Genomic DNA, 16,410 nt, shown 5'->3' with positions numbered 1-16,410 from the left:
TTCTTTTTTCTTCTTATAACCCAGTCCAGGCATGTTTTAGTAGGTTTTATAACCAGGTATTCCACAATTTAATATGCGTTAGGTAGCTGAAATAGGGGAATATTAGGACCTACGTAAAAACACGTCTGCTCCTGTCCTTCGCCATCCACGCCCCCCTTCGTAAGTGTTTTGTGATCCGTATTAAGTATGGATATGGGGTGATAAGAACCACACTCCTCAACTGGTTTATCTGGCTTTGGAATTACTGGATCTCCGATATTAATTAGATTCACTTCTCGGATATCTAGACGGATGGAGACCGCCATCTTTCTTTTTCATGAAAAAAAACTCTGCCACCACAGGCGAAGATGAAGGTCTGATATGTCCCTTCTCAAGTCTCTCAGTAATAAAATCTTTCATGGCTTGTGTCACGTACCCACTTCACAGCACGCGACTTGGGGTTGCGCCTGCAAGGGTTAATCTATCTCCCCTCTCTCAGTCCAGCATTCAATCTCTGTCTTATGCTGTAATGAGAGCATAAATCACACACCGATCCAGGCCACACACCCGTTCATACACGCTGCCACCACTCACCAAACACACGAGTGATGAGTCCCGGAAATATTACTACTACTGTCTGCCAATCATAAGGCTCAAACACTTTAAGGCTATGGATTCTTTATAACATGCAAGGTTCAGCTTATTAAAGTTTTATGCTTTAATAGAAAAGGTACAGTGCTTACAATAAAAAGGTTATAAAAAAAATGGTAATAAAAGTGACATACAAATATGCAAAACCGTTATAAAAATAAAAGGGAGAAAACTTACAGAAATATCTAACTTTGTAGTCTGCTTTCTGCTCCCTGAGGGGGGATGAATATGGACTGGATCACATCAGCTTGGCTGTCCCTCAGTCTGTGAACCCTGTTCTTTTGTGTGTATGCCTAAATTTATAGAGTCATCCTGGAGGTCAGATTTCTAGACCAGCCTCTCAGGTTGATATTATAATTGCTTGCTTTTGACTGGCCCATGGCCACTCCACCAATGAATATATTATTTTCCTCTGAACATTCTTGTGTAAGTTCTCAGATAGATAATAAATACAAATTGTCAGGCTGTACTGGGTTCTATTTGGCATCTGCCGTTGAGGCCTCATAGAGGTGTTAAATGTTTCCAATTCTGTCTTTCCAGGAAGGCTCCCCTGTGGTCTGAGAACAGGAAAACTGCCTTTTCTCTGGATAACACATATTATCACCTTGGTGAGACCTGCAGCCTTCAGGACAGATGTTAAATTACAGTTAGTCACACAATACCTATACATATTTCACTACAGCTTTTTTCTCAGGACCGGAGAGATTGGACAGTCTGGACTTTGGTAGTTTAGCTCTTGGAGTCAGGTCAATAGGACAGTCATATACACGATGGGGGGGGGGGGAATCCTGACACCCCTTCTCAAAACATACAGTACATCCTCAAGGCCAGACAAAAACGCAGGTAAGATCCTCGTAGATACTGCAGAAAGGCAAATGTTTAGGCAGTTATCATGGCAGTAATCTCCCCACTCCACAATTTCTCTGGATTGCAAATTCACAATCAGATTATGTTTCACCAACCAGGGCAAACCCAGAACAATTGGAGTGGGGAGACCTTCCAGGACATAACAAGGAAGTAGAAAGCTGGGTGACAGTTAAGGTACCTTCACACTAAACGATATCGCTAGCGATCCGTGACGTTGCAGCGTCCTGGCTAGCGATATCGTTCAGTGTGACACGCAGCAGCGATCAGGATCCTGCTGTGATGTCACTGGTCGGGGCTAGAAGGCCAGAACTTTATTTGGTCGCTGGCTGACATCGCTGAATCGGCGTGTGTGACGCCGATTCAGCGATGTCTTCGCTGGTAACCAGGGTAAACATCGGGTTACTAAGAGCAGGGCCGCGCTTAGTAACCCGATGTTTACCCTGGTTACCAGCGTTAAAGTTAAAAAAACAAACACTACATACTTACCTTCCGATGTCTGTCCTCCGGCGCTGTGCTTCTCTGCTCTGGCTGTGAGCGCCGTGCAGCCGGAAAGCAGAGCGGCCGCTGTGCTCACAGCCAGAGCAGAGAAGCACAGCGCCGGAGGACAGACATCGGAAGGTAAGTATGTAGTGTTTGTTTTTTTAACTTTAACGCTGGTAACCATGCCGCTGCAGAGGAAGCTAGAGTAAAAAGCTCCTTTGCTAAGAAGGAGGCTGAAGTCGAAGTAGAAGCCCAAATGGAAGCTCAAAGAAATGAGATGGAGGCTCAAAGAAACAAAATGGAAGCTCAAAGGAAATTAAAAATACTCCAAGCAGAAAAGGAAGAAGCAACAGCCCTTGCTAAACTGAAGGTCCTTGAACAAGCATTGGGACAAGAAGACAACTCGGACTGTCTTATTCCAGAAGAAATGGAGGACTCAGCTGATCGCACCTCTGACTACGTGCTAAGACATCTAACATCTGCACCAGCACCACCTCCAGTTTCTAACACGGATGCGCCCGCAAGTCAAGAAATGTCGCCACCTACTGCCGACAAGGTAACTTCCAGCACTAACTCACAATTTAGGCCACAGCCAGCGGACCCTATAGAGACTAAACCGCAGTTTAACCCTTATGCCGCATCATTTCGTCCTGATTTGTCGCAGTCATATAAGCCAGAGAACTTACATTCCCTACGGATACCACAAGTTCATCCTGCAACAATGACCGGGAGATCAGACATGTCTGACTTTGCCAGATACATGATTCGCCGGGAGTTAATAAACATTAGTCTCTCAAAGTTTGATGATCGTGCTGAGAATTATAGAGCCTGGAAATCCACCTTTCAAGCAGTGATCCAAGACCTTAATCTCACCGGCAAGGAACAACTGGATTTGCTTGTTAACTGGTTAGGCACTGAATCAGCAGAGCGCATAAAGACAATAAGGGCAGTTCATGTGGACTATTCAGATGCAGGTCTTATTGCAGCCTTGGAGAGACTGGAACAAACCTACGGCAGCTCAGAAGCTATAGAATGTGCCTTATTTAAAAGACTGCAAACCTTCCCAAAGATAACTAACAAGGACAATAGAAAACTTCAAGATCTGAGCGACCTGCTAAAGGAAATAGAATTGGCAAAATTAGACCCACGTCTCTCAGGACTGAGCTACCTAGATACTGCTCATGGCGTTAATCCAATAGTGTCCAAGTTGCCACACGGCATGCAGGATAAATGGGCAGACCACGGCTCACGGTATAAAAGGCAGCATGATGTGTCCTTTCCCCCCTTTTCATATTTTTCCAGGTTCATCTGTGACCAAGCTCGGAAGAAGAATGATCCCAGCTTCGACTTCACTGAGCCTACTCCACCAGCATCATCATCATCTACAAGGTATGATAACATTGCCAAACGTAGAGATTCAAGGAACACAGTATCTGTGAGAAAGACTGACGTTCCACTTACTAAACCTGCCTTCACTAAGACAAATAATGTTGCTCCTAAAGTCATGGACAGTAACCGTATGTGCCCTATCCACAAAAGGCCTCACCCGCTTAAAGAATGCCGTGGATCCAGAATCTCCTACAATTCTCACTCCAGCAATTCTCCTCACCCAGAAACTTGGAACTGTTCCTAACCCGCCTGAAGACTCTGTGTCCGGTAACAAATATCAGAGACGGTGGAAATATGTGCAACATCTGGCTAATTGTTTCTGGAATAGATGGAAGAGGGAGTACATGACACTTCTCCAAAAACGAAGAAAATGGCAACAAGTAAAGCCAAATTTACAAGTAGGAGATATTATCCTCATGAAAGACCAGAAGGAGGAAAGAAGCACATGGCCTATGGGACTTATATCTAAAACCTTTCCAAGTGACGATGGCAAGGTACGCAAGGTAGAAGTGACAGTTACTAAACAAGGTGACCCCAAATCTTTCATTAGGCCTATATCAGAGATTATTTTACTCATACCGGTTGAGGATTGATTATCCATCCAATCAGTAGGAACTCTTTCAAGGAACTTCAACCTTTGGATTACAAATGGGTTGGAGACAGTTTGGCCTAGCGCGGCTTCTCCAATCCGAAGATGGGTTATCCGTTGGATTACTTCAGGAACTCGTTATAGACATTCGTCTATCTTGTTATTCAATATGTTATTGTTGCATTGCATGCGTTGTTTTTATCTTACAGGTTGAGGTATCCCTCCATGTACTTCAGGTAATACTTCCAATTCGAGACTTATGGTATAGTGAAATCCGAGGATTTCAGACGGGGAGTGTGCTGTTCAGTTTATTCTGATAGACTTTCAGTCATACATGGACATTTATGTAGTGCTAATATGTCTGGTTCTATAATTTGTTGCATTTGTTATACTTTGCTGCCATCTACTGGCCGTTGCTATATCACTGTAATATTTGTTATGGAATTTTCCCACAACACCTTTCTGTCTTTAGCTCCTCCTATCTTTTTCCTTCTCTTCCTGTTTTTGTACTCCGTGCCATGTTGGAATACACATGTGCTGCAGAGCTGGAGAAAGGATTCTCTTGTTACCTCTAACCTGAAGCTTCTATTATCTCTATCTGGTGATTCTGTAACAGCTCTAACCTACAGTCCTCACTCTCACCAAGGTACTGTAAATAAAACCTGTTGAATGTATCACTGCATCATCCTTCCGGATCACCACGCATAGCTGATAGAGACTGGTGGCACAGGTTGGCGAGCAACGCTACCTGCCATTGTTTATATAGCGATTTGTGATCACATCCCTCAGATACATCATCCACGTATATCGGTGGCAGAATAGTACAAAGACCTTTCTGATGATCTTTTTAATCATAGACCTGAAACCGGGACAAAGGGGCATCCTCTGCGTTTGGAGGAAAAAAGGTTTAAGCATAATAACAGACGCGGATTCTTTACTGTAAGAGCAGTGAGACTATGGAACTCTCTGCCGTATGATGTTGTAATGAGTGATTCATTACTTAAATTTAAGAGGGGACTGGATACCTTTCTGGAAAAGTATAATGTTACAGGGTATATACACTAGATTCCTTGATAGGGCGTTGATCCAGGGAACTAGTCTGATTGCCGTATGTGGAGTCGGGAAGGAATTTTTTTCCCCAATGTGGAGCTTACTCTTTGCCACATGGGTTTTTTTTGCCTTCCTCTGGATCAACATGTTAGGGCATGTTAGGTTAGGCTATGGGTTGAACTAGATGGACTTATAGTCTTCCTTCAACCTTAATAACTATGTAACTATGTAACTATGAGTTCTAGCAAACTCAGCATCCACCACACTGACTCCATCTCCACTGTCTACAAAAACAAATTCTCTCAGTCCTGCTCTCTAGCACCACCTCTGCTGTCAGGACAAACCGAGAATTACAAGTTGAAGACGAACATACCCTCGAAGTGAGGGTATGAACCCCTCCATGAGGCTACAAAATCCACTGATGAATCCTTAAATTGGAAGAAACGTGTTGGGAGGTGGTCGCTCGTCCTGCTAAAAAGAATTTACCCCTATACTGCCCTTAAGAATTAATGCATAAGAATGGATATTTGCGGGCGTTTGCACCCTGATGGGCTGTTAATAAGGGCTGGTATATTTTGAAACAGGACTTCAGTCAAAACATGGGTGAGATTGATCTGTGTCTTTTTTGAATAATGTAATACTCATCTATGCTTAATTATTAGTCATATACCACTTACCGGTATGTGAATTTCTGGGTCTCCAATACACGTTGTTGGGGAAAAATCCAGTAAGTTTCCTTTTTGAGCTGTAATTACAGCATAGCAGGGGCTGAGAGACCTCTGACTGTGGTAATACTTGGCGAAGGGAAGTGGTACATATATTCTCACTATACCTCATATTTCATAGATCACGTGAAATCAGAAGGTGAGGGATACTATTATAGGTCCTTTCCTCTCATTGTCATGTAGTGGCGACTAGTGTGTGTTACTGGACCAAGGACGTTTATGTTAGATGTTGTGTGTGTCTTCTTTTTAATCCTTTAACCAGCATATTAAAAGTTAGGTTTTAAAGATTCCCTTTTTTTTGCTATAGCATTAAAGAACATGCCCACATATTCTATCTATAAACTGGCCATGGCAGACTTTGTGACAATCGCAATTCACCATTTAGACGTGTCCTTCCTCAATTTCCTGCAAACTTTTCTTAAGGACTTTCATTTCTCATGACACACATTCAATTCATCATTGGGACAAAACCATTGCCTTTCTGAAACCCACATATTGACACACAGAGCTTTTAAATATCTCCTGATAGTATCACAAAATCATGTTTTGTTCAAAGCTGCTCGTCTTCTGCCGTTAATCTTGGGAAATGATGAGCTAAGAGGAAGGACATATCTATTTATGTGTAGGTAGGTCGCTTTTTAGGCTTTCCGTGGCTGCTGGTGGTTATATTTCTCAACGTGTGGTTATATAATTTTTTATTTTAATCCATAGGCATTGCTTAATTTGAAATATTTGAGCCTTTCTGGTAAAAGGGTTTTCTCGATGTTTGGAGATCTCTTAGAGGATTACCAAATTAATAATCACTTTATAGTCAATCAAAGATGGCACTCGAATGTTGTTGGTCACATTTCACCTGAAATTTTAGATAACCTCAATCTGCCAGTCTTCTTCATCAACGACAGTTTAATTCAGTGGAAAACCATTAACAATGAGGTAATGCTTTACCCTGGAGATACTTTGGGGTTCAGGCTTTATATTTGATACATTTTCTAATTAAGAAAAACTTTGTGTCTTGAATTTAGAAACCAAAGTCCCAATGTACAAAAAGTTGTCTACCAGGAAGTAGAAAAGTCCCAGGAAATACAATCTACTTTTGTTGTTATGGGTGTATTCCTTGTTCTGAAGGAGAAATATCAAACACCTCTGGTAGGTACTCACTCTAGACTTCACCTACATCCAAGCCTTGGTCACAAATTTAGCCATATTATGTGATAATTATTGTTTTTTTATTTCCTATAGACAATGAAAACTGCAGGAGATGTCCTGACCACGAGAGGCCCAATGACAACAAGACTCAATGTGTCCCCAAATTGCTAGAATTTCTCTCATACTCTGATCATGTGATATCACTGATTGCTCTATTGGGATCCATTTCACTTCTTACAGTGACAGCAGTAATACTGGGGATTTTTATTAGATATCAAGGTACACCGATTGTGAGAGCAAATAACAAAAACATGAGCTTTGTTCTCCTCATCTCCATCATGCTCAGCTTCCTCTGTGTCTTCTTGTTCCTGGGTCGTCCAGTGGATAGTACCTGCATATTACGTCAGATCTGTACTGGACTACTACTCTCAGTATCCATCTCTTCATTGTTGGCAAAGACCATAATGGTTTACATGGCGTTTGAAGCCACCAAGCCTGGAAGTGTGTGGAGAACATGGACTGGAGTAAAACTCCCGAATTGCGTGCTCCTGATCTGCACCTCTGTCCAGGTGGTCATCTGTATGAGTTGGGTGACCCTCTGTCCCCCCTTCCAGGAGCTGGACACACACTCTTATACAGAGAAGATCATAGTTCAATGTAATGAAGGCTCCGATCTTTGGTTCTACTCTGTCCTGGGATATATGGGGATTCTGGCTGCTGTTAGTTTTATTACAGCTTTCTTAGCCCGGACATTACCGGACAGTTTTAATGAGGCCAAGTACATCACCTTCAGCATGTTGGTGTTCTGCAGTGTCTGGATAGCCATGATCCCAGCTTATCTCAGCACTAGAGGCAAATACACGGTGGCGGTGGAGATATTTGCCATCCTGACCTCTAACGCTGGACTTTTAGGCTGTATATTTTTCCCTAAATGTTACATAATTCTCTGCAGACCTGAGCAAAATACAAAGTCCTATATAATGAGCCGGACTGCGTGAGACTGGACATTATTCGATCCTTGTAGATTTATGTCTCATTTTATTACAATGCATATATTTCATTAAATGTAGATGTAGATTATTGAAGTAAAATCTAAATAAGATCTAATCTAATCACATTGTTAATTACTGAGTGAAATATTTATGACAGCCGACCTTTGTAGGAAGAGTATTATCGTGATGTAGATATTACGCAGGGGCAGAGCAAGACGTCTGTAAGGAGCAGTTTCAGGCAATAGCTGCAGATCAGGCAGTGATATTAAAATGCAGGATAAGGTAAAATATTGTACAGGGAAGCTTTAAGACAAAGGGGTTTTCTCCTGAAGAAAGGGAATGGCTTATTGATCACTGGGTGTTCTTAGTGATTCTGAGAACCAATCTCTGATTCCCAAAGAAACAGCAGCTTCAAGACCATTCACACTTGCGTCTTCTGACGGACGTCACAATGCATCGTTTTGGAGAAAAAACGCATCCTGCAAAGTTGCCCGCAGGATGTGTTTTTTCTCCATAGACTTGCATTAGCGACGCATTGCGACGTATGGCCACACGTCGCATCCTTCGTGCGACGGATGCGTCGTCTTTTGGCGGACCATCGGCACAAAAAAAGTTGAATGTAATGTTTTTTTTGTGCAACGTGTTTGCCATTTTCGACCGCGCATGTGTGGCTGAAACTCCGCCCCCTCCTCCCCGCTCATCACAATGGACAGCGGATGCGTTGTAAAACTGCATCCGCTGCCCACGTTGTGATAAATTTAGCACAACGTCCGTCTCTACATCGGGCCGACGGTTTGCGACGGCCCCGTACCGATGGAAGTGTGAAAGTAGCCTTAGGCCTCTTTCACACTTCCGTCTTTTCAGAGCTGTCACAATCCGTCGATTTTTGAGAATGCAGGATCCTGCATTTTCCCATAGACTTGTATTAGCGACGGATTGTGATGGATGGCCGTCCGTTTTATCCGTCGTGCACTGGATCCGTCGTAAAATAGCGATCCGTCGTGCAGAGAAAACGTTCATTGTAACATTTTTGTGCACGTCGGAGAATCAGCATCCTGCGCTGCCCAGCGTTGGCTACAATGGAAGCCTATGGACGCAGGATTATTTAGTCTAGAAAAAAGACGACTGAGGGGCGATCTAATAACCATGTATAAGTATATAAGGGGACAATACAAATATCTCGCTGAGGATCTGTTTATACCAAGGAAGGTGACGGGCACAAGGGGGCATTCTTTGCGTCTGGAGGAGAGAAGGTTTTTCCACCAACATAGAAGAGGATTCTTTACTGTTAGGGCAGTGAGAATCTGGAATTGCTTGCCTGAGGAGGTGGTGATGGCGAACTCAGTCGAGGGGTTCAAGAGAGGCCTGGATGTCTTCCTGGAGCAGAACAATATTGTATCATACAATTATTAGGTTCTGTAGAAGGACGTAGATCTGGGTATTTATTATGATGGAATATAGGCTGAACTGGATGGACAAATGTCTTTTTTCGGCCTTACTAACTATGTTACTATGTTACTATGTATATGTTACTATGTTACTATGTATGGATGCAGGATCCGTCGCTGACCGTCCCACACTGGAATCCAGCGACGACTCCAGTTTTTCCCTTCTGAGCATGCACAGAAGGATTTTCAAGTACAGGAAAAAGTCTCTCTCTCTGTCTCTCTCTCTCTCTTTCCCTCTCTCTCTCTCTATCGTCCCCAGACATTTAATTCCCAGAATTTGTGTACAACGGATTCGTCATTACACTGGATCCGTCGCACACGTTTTTCCCTATTTTCATGATGTCCGTCGATACATCATTTTGCTGCAGCACGACGGACACCAGAAAACGGAAGTGTGAAAGTAGCCTTAGCCAACTTGCTTTGGGCGAACAAAAGTTGTTCAGGCTGCACATGACCTCTCAAATCTCTCGCAAGGGGAATGTCATGGTGGCTGACCCTGTCCACGGCCCTCGGGAGGTCCGTTCTAAAAGGGGGAAAAGGCCTTTAAAGGGATATGTTTGTGATGCCACCTGTGGTATTCGGTCAGGGTGGTCGACGCTGCTTAGGGGTCCCGCTGGGGTGATGTTATGGCAGCTAGATGGTATACCTTCCCACAGGTGAAATATGTCCCCAGGGCTTCCCAGTGTGTAGATGGTGGATGGTGTGAGGCGCAGTGAAGAACGAGGACACAAGGTTGCAGTCTCTTTACCTTTACTGAAGGCTTCAGCATCCACAGTCCAGAGCACCAGATCACAGGGCAGGCAGAGTGTGGCCGGTTTGGAGGCAAATCCAGAGTCCCCTTATCCAGGTGGAAATCAGTAGTCTTCCTCTAGCGCCTGGGTGTTGTAGTACCTTATTGCTGAGCCTCCCATAAGGTCCTCACAACTGTTGTAGATGTTCTAGATGTTATGTCTCTTTCTCTGTCACCCTGATGGATAGGACAAACCCGTATGACCGGTGGCCTGAGGCATTTTACAGGGACTCTAGCACGCCCCGGCCTCTTGTGGGTGCCACCTTGCCTCCTGGGTATGGGGTGGATCAGTAACGTGAAATTAGCTGTCCTGCCGGTCTCTGGAGCAAGGCATAAAGGACTGTTGCTCCCTCGGTGTTCCGGCTACCGGATCCTGCGCATCAGAAGGAGACAGCCTGTGCATGGCAGAACTCCTTCTGGTTTCCATTCCTTTTGCTATGACTTCTTCTCACTCTCTACAATACAGTTCTCTGTTCGTGTCCTTTCTTAGGAACTGCCGCACGAGGGGCTGGCGCAGCTCTGTGACCTTCTGTCTAGGCCTCTGACAGGATCCCACCCCTGTCAGGGACCAACTACCTGAGCGGAGCTCAGCCAGCAACTGCCTAACTTCCTCTTCAGGCCACCAGTTTTACCTAAGTGTGAAGAGTGCCCTAATAAATAGGAGCATAGCTCCCTCTGGTGGACTGGAGTATGAAATGTGTTGTATGTTTGTGGTACCTGGTAAAGAGAACTCCTTTATTGCCTCCAAACGTAACATCACTCCCCCCTAGAGGAGAATGATATTACTGCAATGACCAGGACCCTGGGGCGCTGCACATCCACTTCGTATGACATCAGGCGACAAGTACCTGTATATCACCACTTAATAAAATAGGGAGTAGTCATTGACAAATAAAAAGAGCAAGATTATATCTAATATATATGATGTGATATAAATTGATGATGTAATATAATATGTTACAATTGTCGGCAATTTCATTTTATATATTTTGTTTAGTTTAGTTGCAAAACACAACGGTGTCCCTTATATAATAAACATGAAATAACTTTAGTAATAATGAAATCAGGAAACTGCTCACATTTCTGCTTCTGAGGCCTCACAATAAAGTCGCTCTTCGGATTGTCTGGTGTTTGCTCCCTATTGCAAGGAAAAAAACAAAATAAGAGAATGACAGAAGATTCCTATAGATTTGCATGGCGTCCATAGTCTTACGTCATAGTCACGGATCTCATAATATGTCTGTACAGGGTCAATTAAGAATAAGAAAAAGTTAATTTGTGTAAATTAAATCTTCCATGGTGGGGACATTTTCCAGCTCTGAGCTCACCTTTTTGTCCTCCTCTTCTTCCCAGAGCCATAAAATTCCTTTATTTTTCTGACAACATAGACGTATGACAGTTTGCCATTTTGCAGTAGGAGTTGTACTTTTGAATGACTCCATTTATATTACTACATAATGTACTGGAAAACAGGAAAAAAAACACAATTCTGACTTTGTTTTTTGGGAATTGTTTTTACAGTGTGTATTTTGTGGTGAACTTGATCTCACAATATGATTCTACCCATCACTACAATTACGAGGATGCTAAACATGAGCAGCTTTTTTAAATTATTTTAGTACTGAAAAAAAATTAAAAGTCTGAAAAAAACACAATTTTTAGGTTGTGCTGTCATTTTCCGAGACCCTTAACATTTTCTTTTTTAGGTAAATATAATTGGAGCCACATGATGATTTATTTCTGTGGGGCAAGACGACATTATTATTGATACCGATTTGGGACAGATAAGATATTGTGATCATACAAAATTTTATTTTTAATTGCAACAATCAAAAAACATAATTTGGGCGTTTTTGAATTTTTTTCTGCTTACGGTGTTTACGAATAGTGTTAACTATGATATATTTTCAAAGATTGGACTTTTCTGAACTCGGTAAAAACACGTGAATATTTTTACATCTTCATTTTTAATGGGGAGATGATTTGAAGTGTTACGTTTAGTGTATTTTTAAAACAATTTTTTTAAATTTTCACTATATTAATTAGTCCCCCCCTGGGGAGCTGAAGCTGCGATCCTCTCATGCTATATTCTATAATACCGCAGTATTGCTTCATACAGCAGGAGATTCAAAACAGCTTCATAATGATGGGCACAGGGGTCTACAACAGACCCCCAGCTTCCATGATAACCCATCCGTTGTCTGTGATCATGTCATGGGAGCTTGATGGGAGAAAGTGCAACCGTCACGCATGCAATGAGGATCACGCCATTTATATGCCACTGTCAGAGGTTTACAGCGAAAATTAAATTAAAAGACATCTGTGAGCGGAAATGACCCCTAATTACCCTCTCAGGCTGCCGTCAGACGCTCAGTATTTGGTCAGTATTTTACATCAGTATTTGTAGCCAAAACCAGGAATGGGTGATAAATACAGAAGTGGTGCAGATGTTTCTATTATACTTCTCCTCTATTTGTTCCACTCCTGGTTTTGGCTACAAATACTGATGTAAAATACTGAACAAATACTGATAGTGTGACAGCAGCCTAACACTGTGTCACCACTAATTACCTGAGGGCCCTCCTCACACTGTGTCACCACTAATTACCTGAGGGCTCCTCTCACACTGTGTCACCACTAATTACCTGAGGGCCCCTCTCACACTGTGTCACCACTAATTACCTGAGGGCCCTCCTCACACTGTGTCACCACTAATTACCTGAGGGCCCCTCTCACACTGTCACCACTAATTAACTGAGGGCCCCTCTCACACTGTGTCACCACTAATTACCTGAGGGCTCCTCTCACACTGTGTCACCACTAATTACCTGAGAGCTCCTCTCACACTGTGTCACCACTAATTACCTGAGGGCTCCTCTCACACTGTGTCACCACTAATTACCTGAGGGCCCCTCTCACACTGTGTCACCACTAATTACCTGAGGGCTCCTCTGACACTGTGTCACCACTAATTACCTGAGGGCTCCTCTCACACTGTGTCACCACTAATTACCTGAGGGCTCCTCTCACACTGTGTCACCACTAATTACCTGAGGGCCCCTCTCACACTGTCACCACTAATTACCTGAGAGTTCCTCTCACACTGTGTCACCACTAATTACCTGAGGGCTCCTCTCACACTGTGTCACCACTAATTACCTGAGGGCTCCTCTCACCCTGTGTCACCACTAATTACCTGAGGGCCCCTCTCACACTGTGTCACCACTAATTACCTGAGGGCCCCTCTCACACTGTGTCACCACTAATTACCTGAGGGCTCCTCTCACACTGTCACCACTAATTACCTGAGGGCCCCTCTCACACTGTGTCACCACTAATTACCTGAGGGCCCCTCTCACACTGTGTCACCACTAATTACCTGAGGGCTCCTCTCACACTGTGTCACCACTAATTACCTGAGGGCTCCTCTCACACTGTGTCACCACTAATTACCTGAGAGCTCCTCTCACACTGTGTCACCACTAATTACCTGAGGGCTCCTCTCACACTGTCACCACTAATTACCTGAGGGCTCCTCTCACACTGTGTCACCACTAATTACCTGAGGGCTCCTCTCACACTGTGTCACCACTAATTACCTGAGGGCCCCTCTCACACTGTGTCACCACTAATTACCTGAGGGCTCCTCTCACACTGTGTCACCACTAATTACCTGAGGGCTCCTCTCACACTGTGTCACCTCTAATTACCTGAGAGCTCCTCTCACACTGTGTCACCACTAATTACCTGAGGGCTCCTCTCACACTGTGTCACCACTAATTACCTGAGGGCTCCTCTCACACTGTGTCACCACTAATTACCTGAGGGCCCCTCTCACACTGTGTCACCACTAATTACCTGAGGGCTCCTCTCACACTGTGTCACCACTAATTACCTGAGGGCTCCTCTCACACTGTGTCACCACTAATTACCTGAGGGCCCCTCTCACACTGTGTCACCACTAATTACCTGAGGGCTCCTCTCACACTGTGTCACCACTAATTACCTGAGGGCTCCTCTCACACTGTGTCACCACTAATTACCTGAGAGCTCCTCTCACACTGTGTCACCACTAATTACCTGAGGGACCCTCTCACACTGTGTCACCACTAATTACCTGAGGGCTCCTCTCACACTGTGTCACCACTAATTACCTGAGGGCCCCTCTCACACTGTGTCACCACTAATTACCTGAGGGCTCCTCTCACACTGTGTCACCACTAATTACCTGAGGGCTCCTCTCACACTGTGTCACCTCTAATTACCTGAGAGCTCCTCTCACACTGTGTCACCACTAATTACCGGAGGGCTCCTCTCACACTGTGTCACCACTAATTACCTGAGGGCCCCTCTCACACTGTGTCACCACTAATTACCTGAGGGCCCCTCTCACACTGTGTCACCACTAATTACCTGAGGGCTCCTCTCACACTGTGTCACCACTAATTACCTGAGGGCTCCTCTCACACTGTGTCACCACTAATTACCTGAGGGCTCCTCTCACACTGTGTCACCACTAATTACCTGAGGGCTCCTCTCACACTGTCACCACTAATTACCTGAGGGCTCCTCTCACACTGTGTCACCACTAATTACCTGAGGGCTCCTCTCACACTGTGTCACCACTAATTACCTGAGGGCTCCTCTCACACTGTGTCACCACTAATTACCTGAGGGCCCCTCTCACACTGTGTCACCACTAATTACCTGAGGGCTCCTCTCACACTGTGTCACCACTAATTACCTGAGGGCTCCTCTCACACTGTGTCACCACTAATTACCTGAGGGCCCCTCTCACACTGTGTCACCACTAATTACCTGAGGGCTCCTCTCACACTGTCACCACTAATTACCTGAGAGCTCCTCTCACACTGTGTCACCACTAATTACCTGAGGGCTCCTCTCACACTGTGTCACCACTAATTACCTGAGGGCTCCTCTCACACTGTGTCACCACTAATTACCTGAGAGCTCCTCTCACACTGTGTCACCACTAATTACCTGAGGGCTCCTCTCACACTGTGTCACCACTAATTACCTGAGGGCCCCTCTCACACTGTGTCACCACTAATTACCTGAGGGCCCCTCTCACACTGTGTCACCACTAATTACCTGAGGGCTCCTCTCACACTGTGTCACCACTAATTACCTGAGGGCTCCTCTCACACTGTGTCACCACTAATTACCTGAGGGCCCCTCTCACACTGTGTCACCACTAATTACCTGAGGGCTCCTCTCACACTGTGTCACCTCTAATTACCTGAGGGCCCCTCTCACACTGTCACCACTAATTACCTGAGGGCTCCTCTCACACTGTGTCACCACTAATTACCTGAGGGCTCCTCTCACACTGTGTCACCACTAATTACCTGAGGGCCCCTCTCACACTGTGTCACCACTAATTACCTGAGAGCCCCTCTCACACTGTGTCACCACTAATTACCTGAGGGCTCCTCTCACACTGTGTCACCACTAATTACCTGAGGGCTCCTCTCACACTGTGTCACCACTAATTACCTGAGGGCCCCTCTCACACTGTGTCACCACTAATTACCTGAGGGCTCCTCTCACACTGTGTCACCTCTAATTACCTGAGGGCCCCTCTCACACTGTCACCACTAATTACCTGAGGGCTCCTCTCACACTGTGTCACCACTAATTACCTGAGGGCTCCTCTCACACTGTGTCACCACTAATTACCTGAGGGCCCCTCTCACACTGTGTCACCACTAATTACCTGAGAGCCCCTCTCACACTGTGTCACCACTAATTACCTGAGGGCTCCTCTCACACTGTGTCACCACTAATTACCTGAGGGCCCCTCTCACACTGTGTCACCACTAATTACCTGAGGGCTCCTCTCACACTGTGTCACCACTAATTACCTGAGGGCTCCTCTCACACTGTGTCACCACTAATTACCTGAGGGCTCCTCTCACACTGTGTCACCATTAATTGAGGGCTCCTCTCACACTGTCACCACTAATTACCTGAGGGCCCCTCTCACACTGTGTCACCACTAATTACCTGAGGGCCCCTCTCACCCTGTGTCACCATTAACCCCTTAGCGACCGCCGATACGCCTTTTAACGGCGGCCGCTAAGGGTACTTAAACCACAGCGCCGTTAATTAACGGCGCTGTGGAAAAAGTGTATAGCGCCCCCCACAGGCCGATTTTCTCCGGGGTCTCGGCTGCCGAGGGTAGCCGAGACCCCAGAGAACATGATTCGGGGGGTTTTTAACCCTCCCCGCATTTGCGATCGCCGGTAATTAACCGTTTACCGGTGATCGCAAAAAAAAAAAA

At 44.9% G+C, this 16,410-nt stretch overlaps 1 protein-coding gene across 1 annotated transcript in view; it reads left to right on the top strand.

Moving 5' to 3' along the window:
* LOC138649503 (vomeronasal type-2 receptor 26-like) overlaps nt 1–7,968 on the top strand; it is a 36,315-nt gene extending 28,347 nt beyond the window's left edge. Inside the window, exons 5-7 of the mRNA XM_069739977.1 lie at nt 6,442–6,663; nt 6,753–6,876; nt 6,970–7,968. Of these exons, the coding sequence (XP_069596078.1) occupies nt 6,442–6,663; nt 6,753–6,876; nt 6,970–7,874 (1,251 nt within the window). The 3' untranslated portion in view covers nt 7,875–7,968. The remainder of the gene's footprint in view (nt 1–6,441; nt 6,664–6,752; nt 6,877–6,969) is intronic.
* Nucleotides 7,969–16,410: the final 8,442 nt, after the last annotated feature.

Source organism: Ranitomeya imitator, chromosome 9, assembly GCF_032444005.1.
Source record: "Ranitomeya imitator isolate aRanImi1 chromosome 9, aRanImi1.pri, whole genome shotgun sequence".
In the NCBI taxonomy this organism is placed as follows: Eukaryota; Metazoa; Chordata; class Amphibia; order Anura; family Dendrobatidae; genus Ranitomeya; species Ranitomeya imitator.
The sequence above is the reverse complement of the archived record's forward strand: the minus strand, read 5'-3'. Positions and strand labels throughout refer to the sequence as shown.